At 47.6% G+C, this 25,158-nt stretch overlaps 1 protein-coding gene across 2 annotated transcripts in view; it reads left to right on the top strand.

The window, feature by feature from the left end:
• LOC129544778 (ATP-binding cassette sub-family A member 9-like) overlaps positions 1–25,158 on the top strand; it is a 60,582-nt gene that overhangs the window by 30,065 nt on the left and 5,359 nt on the right. For both annotated transcript variants that reach the window (XM_055408726.2, XM_088829383.1), the window contains 19 exons: positions 362–528; positions 1,135–1,268; positions 1,958–2,095; positions 5,688–5,795; positions 7,368–7,541; positions 8,345–8,458; positions 8,606–8,725; positions 11,594–11,662; positions 12,615–12,706; positions 13,824–13,944; positions 14,808–14,925; positions 15,604–15,695; positions 19,397–19,557; positions 20,613–20,688; positions 20,767–20,861; positions 21,899–22,018; positions 22,125–22,265; positions 22,691–22,770; positions 25,067–25,122. In XM_055408726.2, the coding sequence (XP_055264701.2) occupies positions 362–528; positions 1,135–1,268; positions 1,958–2,095; positions 5,688–5,795; positions 7,368–7,541; positions 8,345–8,458; positions 8,606–8,725; positions 11,594–11,662; positions 12,615–12,706; positions 13,824–13,944; positions 14,808–14,925; positions 15,604–15,695; positions 19,397–19,557; positions 20,613–20,688; positions 20,767–20,861; positions 21,899–22,018; positions 22,125–22,265; positions 22,691–22,770; positions 25,067–25,122 (2,176 nt within the window). The remainder of the gene's footprint in view (positions 1–361; positions 529–1,134; positions 1,269–1,957; positions 2,096–5,687; positions 5,796–7,367; positions 7,542–8,344; positions 8,459–8,605; positions 8,726–11,593; positions 11,663–12,614; positions 12,707–13,823; positions 13,945–14,807; positions 14,926–15,603; positions 15,696–19,396; positions 19,558–20,612; positions 20,689–20,766; positions 20,862–21,898; positions 22,019–22,124; positions 22,266–22,690; positions 22,771–25,066; positions 25,123–25,158) is intronic.

Genomic DNA, 25,158 nt, shown 5'->3' on the forward strand with positions numbered 1-25,158 from the left:
CCTGGCTGTTGGTGACGTGCCAGCTTGCCGTGTTCCAGAAAAAGATGGCAAGCAGGGCTGGACCAGGACGGAGAAGTGGGCGCTGGAGAGACAGATTTCAGAGTCGTCATCAGCTGAGTTCGTCAACTGGAAAGACGTGTTCGGAGGGGGAGGGGGAGGGGGTTTAGAGAGACACAGAGAGCAAGAGCGGATGCACACGCGCCACCTCCCGTCAGAAAAAGCAGAGAGCGGGGGGAGCATGTTCGTAGGCTTGACTACGTTTGTAACTTATTTCTAGTTTCGCACTGTTACCTGCTTGAACTGGAAAACCCGCAATAGTTGCTACAGATGAACTGTTTTCTTTGACATTTCCTCCTTGTAGATTCCTGCTTTTCGGCATTACCTTTGGTCCTCAGCTTTTGGAGCATCTGTCCTATCAGTTACACCAGAAAAGCTATTCTTGGGGACTGTCTCCAAACATGTACTTCCTCTACCCGGGACAACCACCTCAGGCCCCGCTGACCCGCTTACTGGTCATCAACAGAACAGGTGAACATGGGGCTGGACACACCAGCTCAGTGCTGACTAGTGTTGAGAGACTCCCCTAGACAATACGAACCACGAGGGAAAAAGGAATTCTGTACATTTTAGAAAAGTGTAGGTCAAGTCAAACAGGAAATGAATTCCAAACTGAAAAATACAAGGTAGGGGAGTTTGTTTTTAAAAACACATTTTGCAAGTTTGCTTAAACCCTAAAGCATGTTGCACAAAGCAACACAAGGGAATTTAGAAAAGTGGTTACTGATTGATGTTTGAGGTCTTTCTATAACATTTTTTAAGTATTATGATGTGAGCTTTGGAGAAAAAAAATATTTTCCACTTTTCTAAGATGGAAGTTTAATATGGTCAAGGATTAGAATGTTAATTTTAAGTACCATTTGCACACAAACAGAAATGATAAGTAAATGCTTCAGCTGTAGGTAAAGCAAGTTTGACATCTCCTTGACACCAGAAAGGATTTTAGTCCCACAGCATTGGTTCTGCCTTTGTATCTTAGAGTCCCTATTATGGTATGCTTTGAGTGACATCACTTAGTGTTTTAAAAAATATTCCTTTCTGTGTTTTACTTCATTTTTGATCTTACCCACACGGTAGGGTCAAGCATTGATGACTTCATACATTCACTGAGGCACCAGAACATCGCTTTAGAAGTGGACGCCTTTGGAACCAGAAATGGCCCCAATGAGTCATCGTACAACGGGGCCGTCACTGTGACAGGAGATGACAAGGTACGCCGGGATCCGCCGCCCATCACATCAAAGACGGGCAGGAGCGTGCAGTTTGAACAGTGCACATGAACTGACACAAAGGCCAATCTGACACAAGCAGACGGGAAATTCCTCATCTCTAGAGGTCCATTCATTCTGCACATTCTTTACTTGTAAACTGAACCTGTCACATCCTGAAACAAAGCCTACTGCTGTGTTTAAGTGAGGTCGCATTACAGGGTTTTAGAGGGACTGTTTAAAGTTTAAAACGAAAGTCGTTCTGTCGTGTCCAACTGTTTGCGACCCTCCATGGAATTCTCCAGGCCAGAACACTGGAGTGGGTAGCCTTTCCCTTTTCCAGGGGGTCCTCCCAACCCGGGGATTGAACCCAGGTCTCCCGCTTTGCAGGCAGATTCTTTACTAGCTGAGCCATAAGTGTTGCTGCTAAAATTCATGTGAGGGATTTTGTTTTAGTTTAGGCATAATAGTCACACAGCGAATGCTGTTGCAGTTGGTAGAGATCAAAATACTGAACTCCTTGCCGTATAATGGGAATTCATTGAATAACGTGAGTGATGGTAGTATTCGTGACACTTAGTGCTTTAGCCTTCCTGTGTTGTCCATAATTTGAAAGCTTTTCTACCATGTCCTTTCATTAAGTTTTATATTTGCTTTCTGAGGACTTAGGATGCACATTTGCTCTGCTCTAGGATCCCAGATTTTCAATAGCATGCAACACAAAACGGCTGAATTGCTTTCCTGTGCTCATGGACATCATTAGCAATGGGCTACTTGGAACGCTTAATTCTTCAGAACACATTCAGACAGACAGAAGCACGTATTTTGAGGTAAGCACAGTATCATCTCTCTTTTCGTGGGTCATGAGACGTTTTCAGGAAAACACTTGAACTGCTGAAATAACAGCGTCGTTTTTATGAACTTATTCTTGAATGTTTATGTTTTATATGCAACTAAATTAGCAGATGTATTTATATGTGCATACACACACACATGCGATATTTAGCAAAGATTGCAAAGCACTGTAACTTTAATTGGATGAGAAGGCCAATGCGCAACAGAAATACAATTAATTGGGGAAAAAATGATGCATTTTGGGCTTAGATCTGTTACCGTCTGTGGCCCTCAGTAGTGGGCCCGAGTTAAACAGCCAGCATCTTAAATGCCAGGCTTTGTGACCTTGTAACAACTGGACTTTTGTAGGTCGAGGTTCAACAATTCACACAAAAATGCAGATAAAATGTTTCTCACGGGGCTTCCCTGGTGGCTCATGGGATAAGAATCTGCCTGCTAATGCAGGACACATAGGTTCGACCTCTGGTTTGGGAAGATCCCACGGGCCACAGAGCCGCTAAATCTGTGGGTCACAACTACTGAGCCTGTGCTCTAGAGCCGGGAGCTGCAACCCCTGAGCCCACGCGCCCGAACTCCACAGCAGGAAAAGCCGCTGCAGTGAAAAGCCCACGCACCGCAGCTAGAGAGGAGCCCATGAGCAGCAAAGACCCGGCACAGCCACAGATAAAACTAAACAAGGAAAATTATAAAGGAAAAAAACCAAAAACTCGATCACAAAGCTCCCTTAAGAAGGAAAGAAGACAATGTTGGCAGGAGGTTTGGGGGCTGAGCTGCTATAAAGACAAATGACGAGGCACATGGAGAACCAGAGGTGCTCGGTAACTGCACTTACTGTCATTATGGAGGTCAGGACTGTTTTCCGTGGGAATTCATCAAGTTTCCATTAAAGAAGGTTCAGCTCTGACTAGGCCAGGGGCCAGCTGAATTAGAACTGGAAGACGCGCTTGTATAAAATACGACTGGCCGGCCATGCCCGGATCCCCTGAGTCAGAACCTCCACAGGGGGTGAAGGTGTGCAGACCTGCATCTTCACGCCACCCCTACGTCCCTCTCTGTGTTGAGTCTCCCTTTGCCTCCTTTAAATGACGCCTTGGGCACATTCTGTAGCTCACCAGTCACTTTCTATTGGTAAACTTACTCCAAAGTTTGGAGTGCTGTCCAAAGCCTCAAACCCTGCAGTCAGCAGTGGCCTCGTGGGTGCGGGCCAGGGTGGGCTGTCGGTGGTGTGAGGCGCGCTCTCCTCCCCTTCAGCAGTCTAACCTCTTGGAGCGCAGAGGAGCGTGGCCTTGGTCTGGAGCACGGCTTTCCCCTCCTGAGTAAAATGCGGCGGGTGCTGGGAGTGTAGACGGAGGACCGGCAGATCAAGACAAGGATGAGGTGCTGAGGCTATCCCGGCCGTCTAGCTGTGGCTGCCCCGGGCCCTCTGCTTCTGTGGTGGCCCCCGCCGAGGGGACCTGTGTGGTGATTTAGGGGAACCCCCGGCCCTCCTGGAGATGAAGACCCACTCAGCCTTGCAGAACAGAAGTCCCCTCAGGCTGCGGGAGAGACATTCACACCATCCTGCTTTCTACGGGTTTTTATTGTTTAATGTGCCATCAGTCAGGTAGTGGAACAACTTTGTCTCCTGGGTCTGGAACCTCTAAGTTAGGCTTTACTTCATAAAATTTAGCAATTTAAAAACATTTTGTAATATATTAATATAAGTATACTTATATATATATACTTTTATATATATAAGTATAATATATATATATACTTATATATATATATAAGTATAACTTGCTTTCATTTCTTAGAATACATTTTAATGTTAAAATCGTTTAAATTTGCCAATAACTAAAAATTTAAATAGTTTGAATTTACCAGTAATAAAGAAAATGCATTAGTCTTCAAATAAATATTTTGAAACTTTAAAGGAGTTATATTTAGTAACAGTTTTATCACTGCAGTGTCTTAGTTTTGGCATTAAATTATATGGTAACTTAAAAAAAATGGCTTTACTACAAAATGTTTGCTACCTACCTGCCTAGCTGACCTTGGGTGCCTGTGTAGACAATTTCTCTTAGCGTGAACCCTGTTGACTCCCCCTCGCCCCCACTCCTGGCCTGCTCCAATTCTGCAAGCCCGTTTGCCTTGAGTCTAAAGCACAGAGCTCGCTTCCATCCCCACTCATGACTTTAACCGTCCATTAGCGTGTCCTGAAGGGTCCACACTGGCCACCGTGCATGTCCCCGCCTGACCAACTACCCAACTGCTATCAGGAGTCTCTGTGGGCTCCTCCAGGCCGAGCTCTACACAATCTTGCTTGTGGGTCCATGTCCTCTAACACGGACAGAATGTGATGTTTATGAACCAAGTTTTGAGTGAGGGCTCAGCCATGGAGACTAATTGTGAATTTTCCATTCCCAAAGAGCATCCCTGGTTGCTCAGAGGGCAAAGAACCTGCTGCAATGCAGGAGATGTGGGTTCGATCCCTGGGTCAGGAAGTTCCCCTGGAGGAGGGCATGGCTACCCACTCCAGTATTCTTGCCTGTCCCTTGGACAGAGGAGCCTGGTGGGCTAGTCAGACAAGACTGAGCGACTGACACACACTACAGACATTGCAGATCTGGAAAACCAACAGGGTGACCTCAGGCAGATGTGAGAGATGCCGAGCTGGGCCTGGGTGCACAGTCCTCATCTCCAATGCACGTCTCCACTCAGGCAGTGCTGACCTGCTGCAAGAGCTCAGAGGGCCTTCCGTTCCGGACGGGCTGAGAGAGGGTAAGCAGCTCTCAAGGCTCAGGGTCCCGACCTCAGATGATGAGCAAAGCAGCGAGGCAACCAGTCACCGATGAGATCAAGGCTTGGCGCCAAAGCCAGTTCAGTTCAGTTCAGTCGCTCAGTCGTGTCCGACTCTCCGCAACCCCATGAATCACAGCACACCAGGCCTCCCTGTCCATCACCAACTCCTGGAGTTCACTCAAACTCATGTCCACAGTGCCAAAGCCAAAGCCTTCTTTAACCTGTACAGGACTTTGAATCACTTTAACTCAGTGCTTTTATGTGGAGTGTGGGCTGACCATTTTTCTCCAAGCCAGACACCTACCTACTCAATAATTCATACCTGCCAGCACTTTGAAGGCATTTGAGCTTTCTCCATTATGTTGAACGAGAGAAATAATTCCTCCTACATGCTGAGCTCAACTGACGTGGTCTCAGGTTCTGAACGTAGCGCAGTAGCTCCTCCACTGACAGCCCACGACCTCTATTAATACATCAGTCTCGTTGCACTTGGCGTAGAGCTGGGGAGAAGAGGTTGTGTGCCTACCTCTCCCATTGTTAACTGTGGGAGTGTAGCCAGTTCACGCGATGCGATGGCGTTTGCTTCTTCGTGAATTAATCAGGATGCGTGTTCAAATGTCCCAGCCGCTGTAACACATGACTGACGATGCAAAGCTGCAAACAGGACCTTGGGAAGCGCTCTGGGTATTTAGACCGCTTCATTCATTGAAATGATTGGTTTAGAAATAGTATGAATGAAGTCTATTCCTGACCACCATCAGCTCACGTTTGGCATGATTTCAGGAACACACGTCCTACGAGCACGGGTACCTGGGCATGGCCTTCTTCTGGATACCCGGGGTGGCCTGCTTCACTCCGTACATCGCCATGGGCAGCATCGGTGACTATAAAGTAAGAGCGGCTAATCAAGCCCGTGTCCTGCTCCAACCCCTGTAACAGGCAAAAGGGCGAAGAGTGAGACAGAATAGACCCATGCAGACAGACAGCTGAATCACTCCGCCTACGCCTGAAACCAACAGGACACCGTCAATCAGCTATACTCCCACATGAAATAAAAATTAATAAAGGCCGGGAGTAAGAAACAAATGCAATCAAAGGGATTAAGTCAAATTTCTCAAATTTTCCTCCCTGAGGGGAAAAAAGTTTCCTAAGTAGTAATAACAATAAATAGCAAAAGTCCTTATATGTTCTTTTGTATTTTTTAATTGGAGAATAATCGCTTTATCACGTTGTGTTGGTTTCTTCTCTACAACAAGGTGATTCAGCCGTGTGTGCGCACATATCCCTCCTTCCTAAACCGCCCCCTCCCCCGCGCCACCCCTCCCCCTCCCCCTCCCCCACTGCCCCTCCCCCACCCCAGCCCTCCCGCCGGGTCATCCCAGAGCCCCGAGCTGAGCTCCCCGCGCTGGCAGCAGCTTCCCACCAGCTCTCTACCTTACACACGGTAGCGTATATGGGTCCGTGCTACTCTCCCAATTGCTATGTTCTTAACACCCTGTGACCCCGCCCCCGTCTTATGACCACACATGTATATGTGCATCGTGCACCTAATTTATACAATGTCTGAAACAATGAGGATCAACCATTTGAATAAAAGCTTGGTGAATATACGGAATATGCTATTTGCCTTAAATGAGAGACTCAGGAAGGACAGCTCAGAAGGTACCATCAGCGGACTGGGAACCGCGGATTCTGTCCGGCGGGTTCTACCTCCTGCTGACACCATCCCATCCCGGTTCCAGATGGAGGCGAGGTTCTCCGGTGTAACAGCCCTAAGCAACGCACCAGGGTCCTTTGGCTTGTTTCTGGAAAAGACTGTCCCTTTAAAGCTTCTTTTTCTGAAGATTCTATAAGAGTGTCAGGAACCCATGATAGACTCTCTGTGCCTCCATGGTCCTGCCGTGCCACGGACGTTCCCTCCTCGCGTTTCCGCGTCCCTCGCGTCCTCCGCTGGGGTTCTCCTCCACCGCTGAGCCTTGTGAAAGTTCAGTAGGTTTTGCTGGTGGACTCAAATTAATTTTCACTCACCCTGCTCTTAAACTGTCCTTCTCTTGAGCAATTTCTCCCCTGAGAAGCAAAGCAAGACGCCAATTATAAGTGTGCTGGTTACATTTAGCATAAAGCTTAAGAATCTTCCAGGAGACTGTCCACCTCCTTCTCCTGAAGCTCTGTGCAGCTTGCAAGGCTCCACAGTGTCAGGCATCGGTAGCTCTTACAAGAAAAGAACAAGAATCTTCTCAGCAAGGCAGTGCTGTGTAGATCCTTCTTCCTGGAGACAACGTGGCATACAGCATTATCAGTGACCCTGAAATAAGAACGGGGCAAGTCACAGTGTCCTTTGCTAAATTAGCATAATATATAGGAGAGACATGGGGGAAATGAGTGCTTTTGTGCTGCATATTTGCAGTTTCTCCAGCCTAAAGTATTCAAAAGCTTTTGACGATTCTTTTGCTTCTTTATCAGAAAAAAATTCACTCCCAACTGCGGATCTCAGGCCTCTACCCCTCCGCTTACTGGTTTGGGCAGGCGCTGGTGGACATTCCCCTGTACCTCTTGATCCTCCTTCTAATGCAAATAATGGATTACGTTTTCAGCCCGGACGAGATCGTGTTTATCATTCAAAACCTGGCAGTCCAGGTAAGTGGCAAAAGTTATCAAATGGCTTTCTCAGACTACTTTTCCAGAGAAGGCAATGGCACCCCACTCTAATACTCTTGCCTGGAAAATCCCATGGACGGAGGACCCTGGTGGGCTGCAGTCATGGGATTGCTAAGAGTTGGACACAACTGAGCAACTTCACTTTCACTTTTCACTTTCATGCATTGGAGAAGGAAATGGCAACCCGCTCCAGTGTTCTTGCCTGGAGAATCCCAGGGACAGGGGAGTCTGGTCGGTTGCCATCTATGGGGTCACACAGAGTCGGACACAACTGAAGCGACTTAGAAGCAGCAGCAGCAGACTACTTTTCATAAATGCAATTACATTATTCAACTTAAACCAAAGAACTCCATGTCATGTTTGTTTTAGCTCAGTTCTGGAAAGCCGAGTTTAAGTTGTTGTTCAGTCCTTAAGTCGTGTCCAACTCTTTGCAACCCCATGGACTGCAGCACGCCAGGCTTAACTGTCCTTCGCTATCTGCAGGAGTTTGCTTAGATTCATGCCCATTGAGTCAGTAATGCCATCCAACCATCTCATCCTCTGTCGTCCCCTTCTCCTCCTGCCTTCCATCTTTCCCAGCATCAGCATCTTTTCCAATGAGTTGGCTCTTCACAGCAGGTGGCCCAAGGTTTGGAGCCTCAGCAACAGTCCTTCCAGTGAATATTCAGGGTTGATTTCCTTTAAGATTGACTGGTTTGATCTCCTTGCTGTCCAAGGGTTTAAATATAAATTTGTGTTCAGATAGCCTTTACCTTAGGTGACTGTAATATTTCTGTTTTCAGACCCTGTGTATAATTGGCTACGCCTCATCTCTTGTTTTCTTGACATACGTGATTTCATTCATTTTTCGCCATGGGAGGAAAAATAGCGGCATTTGGTCGTTTTTCTTCTTAATTGTAAGTATGGTGCACGTTATTTTATTTTTAAACTATTTTTAGTAATTCTGAGAATATATATTTTAATATTTGTAGTAAGCATAGTTGTAAATTAATCTTGCTTCCAGATTGTTATAGTTTGATGAAACCATGTTCTTTTTATTTTAGGTCACCCTCTTCTCCATCGTCGCTAATTATCTGAACGATCATGGGTTTCTAGGGCTGTTTCTCTGCACCTTATTAATACCACCCTTCACACTGATTGGTGTTCTACTCATTTTTTCTGAGGTGAGTAATTTCGCGTCTGTTCTAGGATCATGAAAGGTGCTGCCATTGGAGAAAACCTTGGATTCGGTACAACGTAAGTAGAGCCCTCAGCCAGTCAGCGTTCGAGGTCTGTCTTCATACGATCACTTCACTTCCCACAGGCGAGGGTCACAGTCTCCTTCAGGAGGAAGCCCGGCCATGCTTTATCAAGGTCAGAGGCAAAGGCACAGTGGTGGAATTTTGCAGTTCTCTTGGTCACCCTCACACCTGGGGGCAAAGGACCTACTGGGAGGTGGCAGAGATGCCCTTTTTCTATTCATTCCGGACACAAGAAGTTTCAGGTTCAAGTGGTCACTTGACACATGAGCCTGAAATTCAGTGTGTGCGTCCAGAACTAAAGCTGAGCCCCTGAGATTCACATGCTAGTGTGTGTGTGTGTGTGAGTCACTCAGTCGTGTCCAATTCTTTGCAACCCCACAGACTGCAGCCTGTCAGGCTTCTCGGTCCATAGGATTTTCCAGGCAAGCGTACTGGAGTGGGTTGTTATTTCCTTCTCCAGGGGATCTTCCTGACCCAGGGATCGAGCCCAGGTCTCCCACGTTGTAGGCAGACGCTTCACTGTCTGAGCCACCAGGGAAGCCCATTCACATGCTTATGAGTGATGTTTAAAGCCACAGGACTAGCTCATATAATCTACAGAGTCAGCATTGTTAGATTGAAACGAAGACGAAGCATTTGGCTTTGAACTACAAACTTTAAAGATTGGGAAGAGGAGGACTCCACAAATCAGCTTAAGAAGGAGCCTGTGAGGGAGGAGAAAAAAGAGGAAATTTGTGCACCAGAATCTCATCTGTGAAACCCCCCCGAACACTTAGGGTATCTGTAACTAAGGATGTGTGTCTGATGGCAACAAAGCATTCTTCAAAAAGGATGGAGGGGTTCATCTAATGAGCGGTCTAGAAAGGTGACAATTGAGAAGAAACTGCTGGGCTGGACCACGTTGGAGTCCTTGGTGATGTTCCCAAGACAGGTTTCAGTGGAAGGGTCGACACAAAAGCTTAGAAGGAGCGAGGTTAGTGCAGAATGTAGCATGAGGAGCTGGTGAGGCGGTCACAGACTCATAGTTCTAGGAGCTTTGCTAAAAAGGGTGCCGGCAAGATGGCAGGGTGGATGAGTGAGAATGGATTTAGGTTTAAGAAGGGAGGTACTCTGCTGATTCGAGAGAAATTTTAGACGAAAGAAAGAGGGAGTACCTTGGACGCCAAGTCCTTGAGATCTGGGGAAAGATGGCATACAGAGCTCAAGTTGCAGGGAGTGGGAGGGGGTCCCGTCACTAAAGCTGGAGTATTCCAGACGCAGATGGAGAGGGTGGACTTGTGGACCCAGGGCGGGGCGGTGGTGGGACGGGCAGGGTGGGGCAAATCGAGAGAGTGGCGTTGACAGGGACGCACCACCATGTGTAGGAAAGCGAGCTAGCAGGAAGCTGCTGTGCAGGGAGGTCGCTCCGTGCCCCATGATGACCTGGAGGGGTGGGCTGGGGCAGGGGGAGTTCAGGAGGAAGGGGGTGTGCACATACGCATAGCTGATCCACTCCACTGGCCAGCAAAAACGAATACAACATTGTAAACAGAGCATCCTGATCTTTGCCAGGTCCAATTTTTTAAAAAAGATGCCACAGGAAAAAGAAAAAATATCATGATCAGAGCGTATAGAAACTGACATATTCTCCTTTCTTAGGGAGAAAGGGTAAATTATCATCTGAGTAAAGTGAAGGGAGGTCTCGGGACTTTGAAGGTAGAAGAAAAGATGTGAAAACTTATCTCATAGGGCAGGTCAGCAGAGCGGACACGGTGCTGGAGGACCCCCCCACACCACTTTCCAAGCGAGGTCAGCAGAGTTAAGATTCTGTCATCTGGTCTGCTTCTCTTGTGTAACTCAGGAGAAGCGGAGAGTTAGGGTGGACCAGGGTTAGGGTTTTGCCAGATGAGTTGAGAAACAAAGGGTCAGGGGCAGCATTTCTGTGAACAGAGGGGTCATGACAACGGACCGTGGCGTCTCAGCCCGGGATGGGGAAGGGGAGGCGACAAGGGCTCTGTGGACAGAGGAGCGGCGGGGGCAGCGGCACCAGCTCCACAGCACAGGGAAAGGCTGCTCGGGATAAAATGGGTGGCAGACCAGGGAGCCTGAAGTCGAGTTTGGAGATGATCCAGTCCTTAGACATGAGCAAGATGACATCAGGATCCTGGCAAGTCATCCGATATGAAAACAGTCATCTTAGACGGCGGATGGCTGTGCTGGTTAGAGATTTACTACATCAGATTAAAGATGCTCAGAAAAGAAGTCTTGGGAAATACAGCTTGAGAAACAAAACAGGTCCTTTGCCCCTCCTTCACAAAAGAGTTGGGACACCTTTTAAACAGTACTGATGAGAACCACACCTTTGACTGTGTGCAGGTGAAAGCCCAGGTGAAGACCTTGGTCTTCTGGCTGAGGGGCGGCCACAGGTATTCTCCAGAGCAGGGGGAGCGAGTGGCAGATCAGTGCGATGGTCCTACAGCACAGATGTGAAGAGAAAGGTGGGGGTGGAGCGGGCGGTAAGTCCAGGCACGTCTTGCCCTTGGCTTCAGTGGGTCCCACCAGCACCACCCAGGTTTCCGCCAGCAGAGCACAGCCTGCTCACTCCTGCGCAGGCGCATCGGAGCTCCAGCCAAACTCAGGTTAGCAGGTAGGTCGCCAGGTGAGCTTGGAAGCAAGGAAGGCACACAGTTAGGAACCGACTCTTACCTGATGTAGAACAGGCGAGTCGTTTAATGGGCATCATTTTTTGTGGGAAGAGATTCACGCACAGATTGAGGTGCACCTAATCACCCCTTTTTCCTCTTTACACAGATTTCTCCCGACTCTGTGGATTACTTGGGGGCTTCAGAACAGCAGGCTGCATTTCTGACACTGCTAATCGTAAGAAGATGCTTTCATTTACATGTTCTTGCTGAGGGGACGGCTTTGTATGGCCTGCGTTAAAGGGACAGTTTTAATTTCATTTACATGTTCTTGCTGAGGGGACGGCTTTGTATGGTCTGTGTTAAAGGAACAGTTTTAATTTCATTTACATGTTCTTGCCGAGGGGACGGCTTTGTATGGCCTGCGTTAAAGGGACAGTTTTAATTTCATTTACATGTTCTTGCCGAGGGGACGGCTTTGTATGGCCTGCGTTAAAGGGACAGTTTTAATTTTATTTACATGTTCTTGCCGAGGGGACGGCTTTGTACGGCCTGCGTTAAAGGGACAGTTTTAATTTGGACAGTTGAGTTTTAATTCCTCACTTCCGGCATCTGGCCACTAGTGAATTCTCATCATCTGACACTGGGTGGGAAGCGGTGTGCGTAGTGCCAGGATCAACTCGTTACCTTTTCTTTTTAAAAAATAATTGTATTTATTCTAAAAATAAATAAACAGAGAAGCCTGCATGGGCTCTCTCTGGTTGCAGAGAGCTGGGGACACGCTCTAGCTGTGCCACGGGGGCTCCTCACTGCCACGGCTTCTCTTGTGGTGGAGCACGGGCTCAGGGCACTCAGGACTGAGTAGCTGTGGCTCCCGGGCTCAGCTGCTCTGTGGCACATGGGATCTTCCCAAATTAGGGATCGAACCCGTGTCCCCTGCACTGGGCAGCAGATTCTTCACCACTGAGTCCCCAGGGAAGCCCAACTTTCTACTTCTGTCATGATTTCTCTTAAGTACAGTAACACAAACTAGGAGAGCTTCATAAAATATTAACCATATTATCTTTCAATCTTGTGAAAATGTTGCCAAATCCTTAAAAACCTTGTCCATGATCAAACTCCTTAAATCCATTTCAATATGGAAGTTGTTTTTATATCGATTCTAACTGTGATTGTCTTTTTCTCCCCAGCCTTATCTTCATTTCTTCATTTTCCTCTTTATCTTACGATGTCTGGAAATGAAATTTAGGAAGAAATCAATGAGAAAGGATCCTGTGTTCAGGTTAAGAAAATTCAAATAATATTTCACATCTTATTTTAATACTCATTGTTTAAAGACATTTTAATACGTTTAATTAATTGCATAGAAAGTCTTCTGTAGAATTGTTTTGAAGGGACTGTGTAGAGTTGTTGTTCAGTTGTGTCTGACCTTTGTGACCCCATGGACTGCAGCATGCCGGGCTTCCCTGTCCATCACCATCTCCTGGGCACATCTATGTAAGCAGTTGGATAAGTCTAGGCATCCAGGAAGGAGGAGTAGCTGAGCAGAGGGATGAAACTTGGAATAAACACCACCTCCCTGTAGATTTGAGAAGGCAGCTGGAACAAACTTGGAGGCCTGTGTTGCAGGACCATGAAAAACTAAACTGAAGCTCGGGGGTCTTGGGAGTCACACAATGGAAGATGAAGACAGATGTGCTTTGAAAACCTTGCCTCACTCAGAATAGGAATCAAGCTCAAGTCCAGCTTAAGCGAGCAGAGCAGGAGAGGGAGTGGTGATGGCTCTGTTTTAGGGCATCGGCTGTCAGCGGAAGTTTGGGAGAGAGACAGAGCAGCCGGAAGCGGTGCTATGGGACGATGAAGGAGAGAGTTCGGTTGGTAGCAGCCGGAAAAGGGTGATTCTGACACACATTCCCAAGAAGTGACAGTGCTCAGTTACTGGTGAGTCCGAGTCTGGAGTCTGACGGGCATGCCTCCGATGATAAGCATTGTGGTCCATGTTGCCACAAGGCCTTCAGAATGCTGAAGCATCTGTGCTGAAATTACAGTTCCTAGGTTCCTTTCACGTGCAACCCTGCCTCAGAATCCTTTTCCAGAGAAGTGCGTACCACCTCATTATTTAAGAAGAAGTCACGACCAATAAGGACGTCGTGCTCAGGCAAAACCCAGGATGGCGTGAAAGTAGCATCGTTGATGGGAGCAAGGCTGTTTGAAAGGAGAGCAGTGTCGACTAGAAATTTAGAGATTCTGCTGTGGGTTCTCTACCCTCTGAGCCACAAGGGGAGCCCTGCAGCTACTCAATGCGTCCAAATAATTGATTGCAGTACATACAAAATTCACCATTTGGGTACACATTTTTCAGCTGGAAACCTCTTTGATTCGCACTGTTTTGCTTTTAGAATTTCGCCAAGGAACAGTGCTGTTTTTCCAAACCCAGAGAAACCCGAACGAGAGGATGAAGATGTCCAGACGGAAAGAAGGAGAACAGCAGACGCTGTGGCCGCCCCGGACTCCGAGGAGGTAGAGCCGTGAAATCGCGCATCAGACCTGACCCTGTCAGGGCAAGGGGGCCGGTGTGCAGTCTTACTTTTCCGAAAACACGGGAGGTTCTTTAGTTCTTACACATTGAGCCCATCATTTGACTTCTGTGAATATGCAGTGCCCACAAAGATAAGACAACCAAGGAAACACACACACACTGACTTGTCCATTCCTTTTTCGGAGTCGTAGTTTTGGCAAATAAAGCTAATCATCACAAAACCAAAGGGAGACTCTGTAAGTTTTCTAAACTGAGTAACATTTACTGCAAGCAGTTCAGGGGAGAGCGTTCAACTGAGGGGTGTGTTTGTGTGCCAGGTGTGTCTGTGTGTGTCTGTGTGTCTATGTGTGTGTCAGTGTCTGTGTGTGTCTGTGTGTGTCTGGGTGTGTCTGGGTGTGTGTCTGTTGTGTCTTTGTGTGTCTCTGTGTGTCTGTGTGTGTGTCTGTGTGTGTGTCTGTGTGTGTGTCTGTATGTGTCTTTGTGTGTCTGTGTGTCTGTGTGTCTGTGTGTGTCTCTGTGTGTCTTTGTGTATCTGTGTGTGTCTCTGTGCCTGTGGCTGTGTGTACATGCATACACATCTTCACAGACCTACTGGTTGGGTGGGTGTCTCTATTCCAGTTTGCGGAGGAAGAGCAAGCCGGAATCATATGATACAGTACAGACATCTTTTCCCTGAAGGGATGTATAAGATTGGGGGAGTTTGCTGGAAAATGGCAGTTTCTAGGGGGAAGGGCTGGTCTGACTCATAGTATCGAAGAGGAGAAATCTGGACCCAGGGATGAGGGGACACTCGCTCATTTTAGGGTGAGCATGAAGCCCTATCGGACTTTCCTTGCCTTTCCAGAAACCTGCCATCGTGGCCAGTTGTCTACGGAAGGAATATGCAGGCAGAAAGAAAAACTGTTTTGCCAAAAGGAAGAAAAAAGTAGCCACAAGAAATGTCTCTTTCTGCGTGACAAAAGGTGGGAACCAGTCGTTCTGCTGGCAGAGCCGTCTTGACCCGTGACCGTGAGGTCTCCGGAAGGGCCTGGGAGGGTCTGAATCCGGGGCCGTCTGCAGATGAACCCAGAGGGCAGCCAGCCCTCCTCCACGGGCTATGGCTGAGCCAGCCTGTGGAAAATCTCAGCTATAATCACAATGGTGCTTCCTTGCATAGGAAGACAGTTCTGTTCCATTCAAACAGACACCCAGAAAAGAGCAACGATAAGAACAATGACCAAAAAGGAGCCGGTCCTTCTGTTAAGAAGGGTGGGCTTGTTTTCTAAGTAATGTAATTAATTTCACAGCAGGGATTAGCTCCCAGGAAGGAACCCCCTGGGGTACCGCAGTGCATCCATCCTCACAGATAGCAAGTTTTGCAGCGTGTTGGTTAAATGCAAAAAAAGAAAAAGAAAATGTGCTCAGATTCCAGCTCAACCTCAGATTGGCTGCATGACCCTGGTCATTTTGTTCTTAATTCTCTTTGCATCTCCGTTTCCTTGCCTGCAAAATGAAGCTAGTGACAACGCTCAGGCGTGTGTGTGAAGAATAAGTGAAATAACGCCTATAGTTTGACACATGGTGAGCCAGGAAGCAGCATTTGTGTTACTTTTATTGTGACAATTTGCACGTATAATTCTGAGTGTACCTGTTTCTTTCAGGTGAAGTTATGGGGCTCTTGGGACACGACGGAGCAGGTAAAAGCACAATCATCAGGATGATAACTGGAGAGACGAGACCAGCCGCAGGGCAGGTCAGTAAACGCGTGGAAACAGGCTCATCAGTGCAGCCCAGAGCAGACGTTTTCCAATGACCACAGAAGCCAATCTTAAAAATATATATCTGGTCCTTTCTTATTAATCAATGTGATTTATGCATTGAGTGAAGAGGATTAATGAAAAATGTCTCCCCTTAATTCCAAAAGTAGTTAGGCACTGAAGCCTACGTGCTATCTATCCTGTGCCTTTTCTGAGTGAAAACCAGACGCATTCACAGGGAACATTTAGGGAAGTAGAGCCGCACACTAGCTTCGTTCATGGTCAAAAGTCTTTCTTTCTTTTTTTAGTTATGTATCCTGAGAACTTGTTGAATTGACCTGCCAAGTTCCAGGATTTATTCAGAAAATAGAAATCTTAAATTAGTGAAAAATTGTCCAAGTTCCAAAGCGTAAAACCGCAATAGCATATGAATACAATGGGGTGCTCTGTCTGGGCCAAGTTGTGTAAAGTAATGGACAGAGGATTGAAGTGTTGCAACTTTGTCTTTTTTTTGTTGTTGTTTTTTAAATAATATTTATTTATCTGCCATGGGTCTTAGTTGCAGCATTGAACTGGGATTCAGGGATTAAACCTGAAGTTATAGGGCTCAATCCCTGGTTCAGGGACTGAACCTGGGTGCCCCCGCATTAAGAGCTCAGTTTCCAACCCCGGGCCACCAGGGAAGCCGCACAGTATCGCACATTTGAAGGGGAGATGCTGTTGACACTGGTCAGAAGGTGAAGGCCAGAGGGCATGCTCGCCACGAGGAGCTGATGGCACTCTTGGTTTCTCTTCCCCTCTCGCTCCTCGGCGGCCAGAGTGGTCCTTAGAAAAATGCAGAAGCGCTCATGCCATTACCCTGCTTATAACCCGCAGCTGGAGTGCGTCCAGAACCTTCATCGTGGCCGCAAAGGGCCCTGTAGGGTCTGGGCTCCGTTGATGGCCCTGGCTCCCGCCAGCCCTTGGTGGTCTTCCCACTGTGAGGCCCTCGAGCGTGCTCTCCCGGGGGCCGGAGTGCTCTGCCCTCGGCTCTTCGTGTGTCTGCTCATTTCCTTCTCATCACTTTAAAACTCCATGTCCCCAGAGGCCTTTCCCTGTGACACTCAGGGCTAACACCATTATTGCCCTGAAAGCCATCAGCGGGCGCTGCGATTCACTCACGTGTGTGCTTGCTGGTGTGTTTCCTGTTTCTCTGTCTAGACTGAAAGCTCTGTGAGGCCAGGGTAGTCAGGGGTCTCCTCCTCCATCCTGGGCAGAAACGAGACAGCCCCGAGGTCATGGGCTTGCCGTCCAAGGGCAGGCCCCAGTTCCCACTCCCAGCTCTGCCTCAAACGGCCTCCTGCACGAGTCTAACAAACGACGCTTGTTTGTTTCCTCATGTGTGAAACAGGACTATCGCGCTAACGCCCCAGTCAGGTTGGGTTTTTCGGAGGCCAAAATAATTTAAAACACAGAAAATGTAAGCACTGGTACACATACCTGTTATTATATAGCACAGCATCTGGCTCGTAAAAAAATAATAAATGCGTGTGTTTATTGATTCCTATGTGCCAAACTAGTGCTGACAGGTTTCCATTTACCTTAGTTCAGAATTTCTCAGGTTTGGACCTGGGGACATGGTGGGGTTCCGGGGGTGGGGGCGGCAATGCTTGTTTGTGTTGTTTATCTTCTCTGTTTTTAAACTTGAAAAATATCTTTTTATTTCACAATGCCAGTTAACAGTGTTGTGATGGTTTCAGGCGGACAGCAAAGGGACTCAGCCATGCTCACACATGTATCCACTCTCCCCCAAATTCCCCTCCCATCCAGGCTGCCACATGACACTGAGCAGAATTCCCTGTGCTGGATAGCAGGTCCTTGTTGGTTCTCCATTTTAAATGTAGCCATGTGTATGTGTCCATCCCAAACTCCCTAACTATCCCTTCCCCCATCCCATCCCCCTGGCAACCATAAGTTTTTTTCTGCATCTGTGAGTCTGTTTCTGTTTATCAGTTCAGTTCAGTCACTCAGTCATGTCTGACTCTTTGTGACCCCATGGACTGCAGAATGCCAGGCCTCCCTATCCATCACCACCTCCTGGAGTTTACTCAGACTCATTTCCATTGGGTCGGTGATGCCTTCCAACCATCTCATCCTCTGTCATCCCCTTCTCCTCCCACCTTCAATCTTTCCCAGCATCAGAGTCTTTTCCAATGAGTCAGTTCTTTGCATCAGGTGGCCAAAGTATTGGAGTTTCAGCTTCAGCATCAGTCCTTCCAATGAATATTCAGGACTGATTTCCTTTAGGATGAACTAGTTGGATCTCCTTGCAGTCCAAGGGACTCTCTAGAATCTTCTCCAACACCACAGGTCAAAAACATCAATTCTTCGGTGCTCAGCTTTCTTTATAGTCCAACTCTCACATCCATACATAACTACTGGAAAAACCATAGCTTTGACTAGATGGACCTTTGTTGGCAAAGCAATGTCTGTTTTTTAATATGCTGTCTAGAGTGGTCATAGGTTTTCTTCCAAGGAGCAAGTGTCTTTTAATTACATGGCTGCAGTCACCATCTGCAGTGATTTTGGAGCTTAAAAAAATAGTCTCTCACTGTTTCCACTGTTTCCCCATCTATTTCCCGTAAAGTGATGGGACCGGATGCCATGATCTTAGTTTTCTGAATGTTGAGTTTTAAGCCAACTTTTTCATTCTTCTCTTTCACTTTCATCAAGAAGCTCTTTAGTTCTTTGCTTTCTGCCATAAGGGTGATGTCATCTGCGTATCTGAGGTTTCTGTTTTTAAATAAGTTCATTTGTATCATTTCTTTTTAGATTCTACATATAATGTCATAGGATATTTCTCCTTCTGTCTTACTTCACTCAATATGACAGTTTCTAGGTCCATCCCTGTGTTTTAAGCTTTTTATTCCATGTTGGCGCATTAGCTGATCGACAGTGTGGCACCAGTGTCATTTTGGACCAGACCACTCTTATTATGAAGGGCTGTCCTATGTATCATGGGGTATTGAGCAGCATCCTTGGCCTCAACCCTCTAGATTCTCAAACAGGACAACAAAGTGTCTCCATACGGGCCAGATATCCCCTGGCAGGAGGGCTGGAAAAAAAACTAGCTTATTTAATCTTTACAATATACTTGTGAAATATCCCATAACTGTAACGATTTCAACTTTGGAAATACAGAATCTTCAACAAATACCTGTTCCTATGGATGTTTGGATCAGTAAATGAAGTCAAGCATTGGACAACCATGCTTACCAGGTGGCTCAGTGGTAAAGAATCTGCCAGCCAATGCAGGAGACAGACTCAGGTTGGATCCCTGGATCGGGAAGATCCCCTAGAGGAGGATATGGAGGAGGATACGGGAAATTCCATGGACAGAGGAGCCTGGAGGGCTACAGTCCATGGGGTCACAAAGAGTCAGACATGACTTAGTGACTAAACAACAGCTGGACAACCAAATAAGCAACCTTGAATTCTTTCATGGACTTTTAACGAAGTCCAAACTGTGATAGAGAGCCTGTCCTGTAACAGTGTGGAGCATCTGCCTTTTCGTTTTCAATCATCTTTTCCCCAGAGCTAGCGATCACCCACTTACTTCTGGGCTCCTGGCACCTTGTGTGCAGGACACCACTGAAATAACCTCTGCGCCTGCACACGTGATTTTGGACGGAATGTGAGAATGACCTTGTCTCTGCAGGTGCTGCTGGCAGAGGGCAGTGGAGCGGCGCCCCTGGGGTTCCTGGGGTACTGTCCCCAGGAGAGCGTGCTGTGGCCCAGCCTGACAGTGAGGGAGCACCTCGAGGTGTTGGCCGCTGTGAAAGGGCTGCGGAGGGCGGACGCCACAGCCGCTATCGCCAGGTGCGTGGGGGAGCCTCACCTGTTCCCCACCTGGGCTGAGACACCTTCACACAGAATGACGGCGGGCAGTGCTGGCTGACAGCTCCATGCCTGTTGATCGTCTAGACCCCAGTTCAGTGTTTTCGCTCGCCTTAAGCCTGGAGAGAAAAAGCCTATGCGTTATCATTTCTTAACTGATGTATTGTTGACTTACAATACAGTGTTAGTTTCAAGTGTATGACAAAATGACTCAGTCATATTTTTTTCAGATTCTTTTCCATCATAGGCTATTACAAGATATTGAATACAGTCCCCTGTGTTATACAGCAAATCCTTGTTGCATGGCTATTTTATGTATAGTGGTTTCTATCTGTTAAACCCAGAGTCCTAATTTATCCCGTCAATTTATCCTACCAAGAAGGGTTCATAAAACACCCCTTTCCCCTTTGGTAACCATAAGTTTGTTTCTCTATGTCTGTGAGCCTATTTCCATTTTGTATATAGAATCATTTGTATTATATTTTTAGGTTCTGCATATAAGTGACATCATACACTATTTGCCTTTGTCTGACTTCCTTCACACTAACTTCACGGTGTATAATATTCTCTCGATCTATCTACATTGCCAAAAGTGACACCGTTTCATTCTTTTTTATGGCTGAGTAATCTTCCTTTTGTGTCCCGCATCTTCTTAAGCCAGTTGACCACCGATGGACATTTAGGTTGCTTCCACGTCCTGGCTACCATAAACAGAGCCACAGTGAGCACTGGGGTGCATGGATGGTTTCAGATTTAGAGTTTTCGTCTTTTCTGGATGTCTGCCCTAGTGGGGGACTGCAGGATCTTTGCAGGATCATATAGGATCATATATTCACTGTTCTCAGTACAGAAAAAGACTGCAAGTAGGAGTCTGGCTGCCAAGAAGGGTTCATGAAACACGCTCGGCGGTTTCAATCTTAGGGTCAGCCTGAGCCTCACTGAAACTCTCTGCAGCTGTTTTAACTTGCTGGTCCTCCCCCACGCATCCCCCACCCTGAGCAGGATGCTGTGGGTGTGACTCCCCCTGCTTCCTGCAGGCTGGCGGATGCCCTGAAGCTGCAGGACCAGATGGCGCTCCCCGCCAAGGCCTTACCTGAGGGGGCGAAGAGAAAGGTACGTTGGTGCCGGGCCAGGCCCCCCCACCCCCTTGCGCCCCCAGGCCGGCGCCGACGTGGCTCCTCTCTGTTGCAGCTGAGCTTCGCGCTGAGCGTCCTGGGGAGCCCGGCCGTGCTGCTTCTGGACGAGCCGACCACGGGGATGGACCCCGAGGGGCAGCTGCAGATGTGGTGAGGGGTGTCGGGAGTACCCGTGAGCGAATGTGTCACCTGTAACAGCTGACCCTCAGAAGCATTGCTGGTTATGTCAGATCCAGTGGCGAGAGTAGTGATTTTGTGTGTGTGTGCTGGAGGATTTTCTTCCCCTTGGACTCACTTATACGAATGCACCTAAGCAGCTGCTTTGCAGATGTCATTTGGAAGTCTGAAATTTCCCACTAAAACTGTCCTTGACACAATAAAAAAAAGAAAAAAATTAAACCGTTGTTTATAAAGGGAAAGATATCCACATTACCAGAAAAAAACAGTATGAAGAAAAAAATCGTGATGTCGCATCACATATAGTTTTTATTAAGGAGATAAAGGTAATTGTAACTCAATCCTCACTCTAAAAATTTCATTTTCATCTTAGCTCTTCCAAGTAAGTATTCAAGGTTCATTTTTATATTTAATCTGATCAATCTATTATTAAGTTTAAATCTTTTGCAACATCACCCAATACATAATTCTTACGGAGGGAAGAATACATTCCAATGTATTCTCTTTTTTCACATGCAAAATATTCGCTTTATCTTATTTAAAAATTCTTTTATTGAAGTATAATTGATGTATAATATTATATTAGTGCAGTTGTACAATATAATGATTCGAAAATTTGTTATAGATTATACTCAATATATTCTCTCATCACTAAGACTTTTCTGAAATCTGTCATCCTGCGGTTTTGGGCATATGGCATTATCATGGCGCGTTTACAGAAGGGCTCATCTTTCCTCCTACTGCCCTCTCATAAATATTATTGGAATACAGCATCTCTGTAGACAGGCTCGCACCTGCTATCTTTCCCTACATGCAGCCCAAGGCCTGCTCTGAGTGAGACACCCCGCTTGCTTGGTTCCCTCTATGCCGCTGGCCCTCGGGGCCCCCTGTCCTTGGGGAGTGGGTCTGAACTCGCTATTTGCCCCAAGTCCAGTGGGAACGCCCTTGCGTCGTTTCCACACCGTCTGGCGGCCCGCTCGCTGACGTTTACTTGCCTGGCCTCCCTTCAGGCGGCTGATCCGGGCCTCCGCTAGGAGCACGGCGAGGGCCGCCCTGCTGAGCACCCGCTGCCTGGCCGAGGCGGAGGCCGTGTGCGACCGCGTGGCCGTCCTGGCGTCCGGGAGCCTGAGGTGGGTGCGCCCGGGCGCGCTGGGGAGGGCGCGTCCCCGCAGGGGCCCTGCTCCCGGGCCGCCGCCCTCCCGCCCCGCGCCGGCCGCAGCGTCCCCTCTCCTCCAGGTGCATCGGCTCCGTCCAGCATCTGAAGAGCAGGTTCGGCAGAGACTACCTGCTGCAGATGAAGCTGAAGAGCCCGGCCCGGCTGGAGGCTCTGCACGGCGAGGTCCTGAGGATCTTCCCCCAGGCTGCTCGGCAGGAGAGGTCGCCGCGGCTCGTTCTGTTTCCTCCTGGTCTTTGCTCTGTTTTTCTGCGATGGCGAGATACAAAAGCGCCATCTTCTCATTCGCGTTTTTTGTTTTGAAACTATATGGGAATCGCGAGGACTTCAGTGAGTAGAGAGACATCCAATTCCAAGGGATAGCACAGGAGGGAAATAAGAGAACCACGTTCTGGTTTGGAAGCTGATTCTTGTAAGGGAATTAACATTCTTCCTTTTTCTTTTCTTTTAATTTTCAAGGGCCTGTTTCTTTCTTTTATATATTGGATTGCAGTTGAGTTCACAATGTTGCGGTAGCTCCAGACGCACAGCCAAGTCCTAGACGAGCCTGCTGCCCGCTCCGGGACGTGGCTCCCATTCGCGGCCGTGCCTCTGGGCCCTGAATTCAGCTGTCTCTCCTCGCCTCCAGGTTCGCCTCCCTGGTGGTCTACAAGTTGCCTGTTGAGGATGTGCACCCTTTATCACACGCCTTCTTCAGTTTAGAGACAGGTGAGAGTGCCCGCTGCGAGGTGAGCCTCTGAAAACTGATCACGTTCAAGTCTTGCATAAAACCAGCATAAGAAGTATTAATCAATAGTGGGCCTAAAATGTGACATTATACTTTAAGAGTAGCATCATTCTGTATGATACGATAAGGGCTTCCCGTGTGGCTCAGCTGGTAAAGAATCCGCCTGCAATGCGGGAGGCCAGGTTCAGTCCCTGGGTCCGGAAGATCCCCTGGAGGAGGGAAAGGCTCCCCACTCCAGTATTCTGGCCTGGAGAATTCCAAGGACTATACAGTCCATGGGGTCGCAAAGACTCGGACACGACTGAGCAACTTTCACTTCATATACTATAAGTAAATAGTAAGATTTTAATCCAGTGGTTCTCAGCCAGTGACTTGGCAACTTCTGGGGATACAGGCAGACCTCAGAGGTATTGTGGGTTGGGTTCCAGACCATCACTATATATTGAATGCTGCAATAAAGGAAGTCTCATGAGTGTTTTGGTTTCCCAGGGCATATAAAAGTGATGTTCAGGGGACTTCCCTGGCAGTCCAATGTTTAAGACTTCACCTTCCAATGGAAGGGGTGCAAGTTCGATCCCTGGTCAGGGAAGCTAAGATCCAACCTGCCTTGAGGCTAAAAAGTCAAAACATAGAACAGAAACAATATTGTCACAAATTCAATAAAGACTTTAAAAACGGTCCACATCCAAAAAAAAAAAAATGATGTTTACAGTGTACCATAGTTTATTAAGTGTGCAATAACATTATTTCTAAAAACCATAATTACTTGCCATAATTTAGAATATTTCATTGCTAAAAAATGAGAACCCCCATCTGAGTCTTAAATGAGTGGTAATCTTTTTTATGTAATAATAATATCGAAGATCACGGATCAGCATGAAAAATAGAATCAGAATGGAAAATTTGAAATATCTTGAGAATTAGCACAATGTGACACAGAAAGACAAAGTGAGGAAATGCAGTTGGGAAAACGGCACCACGGACCTGACGGGCGCAGGGCAGCCACACCCCCGTGGTTTGCAGAAATGCAGCCCTATAAAAGGGGGCTCCCTGCGTTTTTGGCTTTCACAGCTGGTGGTGTGGTTGGGGGTACAGTTGGTGTCCAGTAGGTCTTCTAGGGGCTTCCCAGGCAGCTCAGTGGTAAAGAATTCACCTGCCAATGCAGGAGACGAAGGTTTGATCCCTGCGTCGGAAAGATCCCGTGGAGAAGGAAATGCAGCCCACCCCAGTATTCTTGCCTGGGAGATTCCCACAGACAGGGGAGCCTGGCGGGCTACCGTCCACGGGGTCACAAAGAGTCAGACATGACTGAGTAACTAAACAACAACAAGATCTTCTAGAGGCCAGAGGCGATGTTGATCTAGCAACTAACTGTTGTCTAGTAACTAACTGTCCACGAGAAATCTCGACTCTCCAGGGTCTTCTTTCCACTCGCGGTTCTTCTCTCTTACGTGTTTGCTTGTTTGGACTCTCAGTCACAATCTACATGGGTAAAAGGTAGTAAATTAAAAAATAGAATAATTCCAGACTTCCCTGGTCATCTGATGGTTGACTCCATGCCTCCAGTGTGGGGTGTACAGGTTTGATTCCTGGTCAGGGAAGATGCCACATGCAGGCAAAAACAAAAAAACCCATAAATTAAAAAAATAAAAAAGGATAATTCTGGGAACTTTTTGTTTATAAAGAGGCTCTTTGGAGGAACAGTGCAGTCACCTGAGGCTGGATTTGACACCAGGGTTCCTGTTCTTGGGTCCAAAGGGATGAAGAGAGGAGGCAGTGGCTGGATCCTGGGAGTAGAGTTGGGTAGAATCTGCCATCTTGACGGAAGAAGTGACCTTGAATCAAAGGACATGCCTGGGGTCAGGGAGGAAAAGGAGGCATGAAAGCTCTGTCTCCTCTCTCTCTGTCCCTCCTCCTGGGCTTTCCACTGGCGGAACCCCCCAGGAGGAGCCCCCCGAGTCAGGCTCTAGAGCAGAGAGCAGGGTGGAGGAGTGAGGGAGGATGCAGAGTGGCTGGAGGCAGTGGTCCAGCCTTTAGCGCAACCCGCACGGGCAATCCAGAGCCTCGCATCCTGTTTTCAGTCTTCTGGCCCCTCTGCCTGAGCTCTGAGATGATGAGAGAGAGGACCCATGGTGAATGTGCATTCCCATATTTAACCCAAGTTTATTACCCACCTTGTATATTTAAGATCTGTCCGTGTGTGCCCTTGGTATGTGACTTGGCAAATTTATAAATGAAAGACATTTGCGGTCCTAATATACATCCATCCTTCTGCAGTTAAACAGAACTTCGACCTGGAGGAGTACAGCCTCTCCCAGTGCAGTCTGGAGCAGGTGGGTCCGTTTTACAGATCTCGCAGCATCCCTGGT

This window comes from Moschus berezovskii, chromosome 20 (genome assembly GCF_049115385.1).
Source record: "Moschus berezovskii isolate FMDL1 chromosome 20, NW_MosBer_1.0, whole genome shotgun sequence".
Lineage (NCBI taxonomy): Eukaryota > Metazoa > Chordata > Mammalia > Artiodactyla > Moschidae > Moschus > Moschus berezovskii.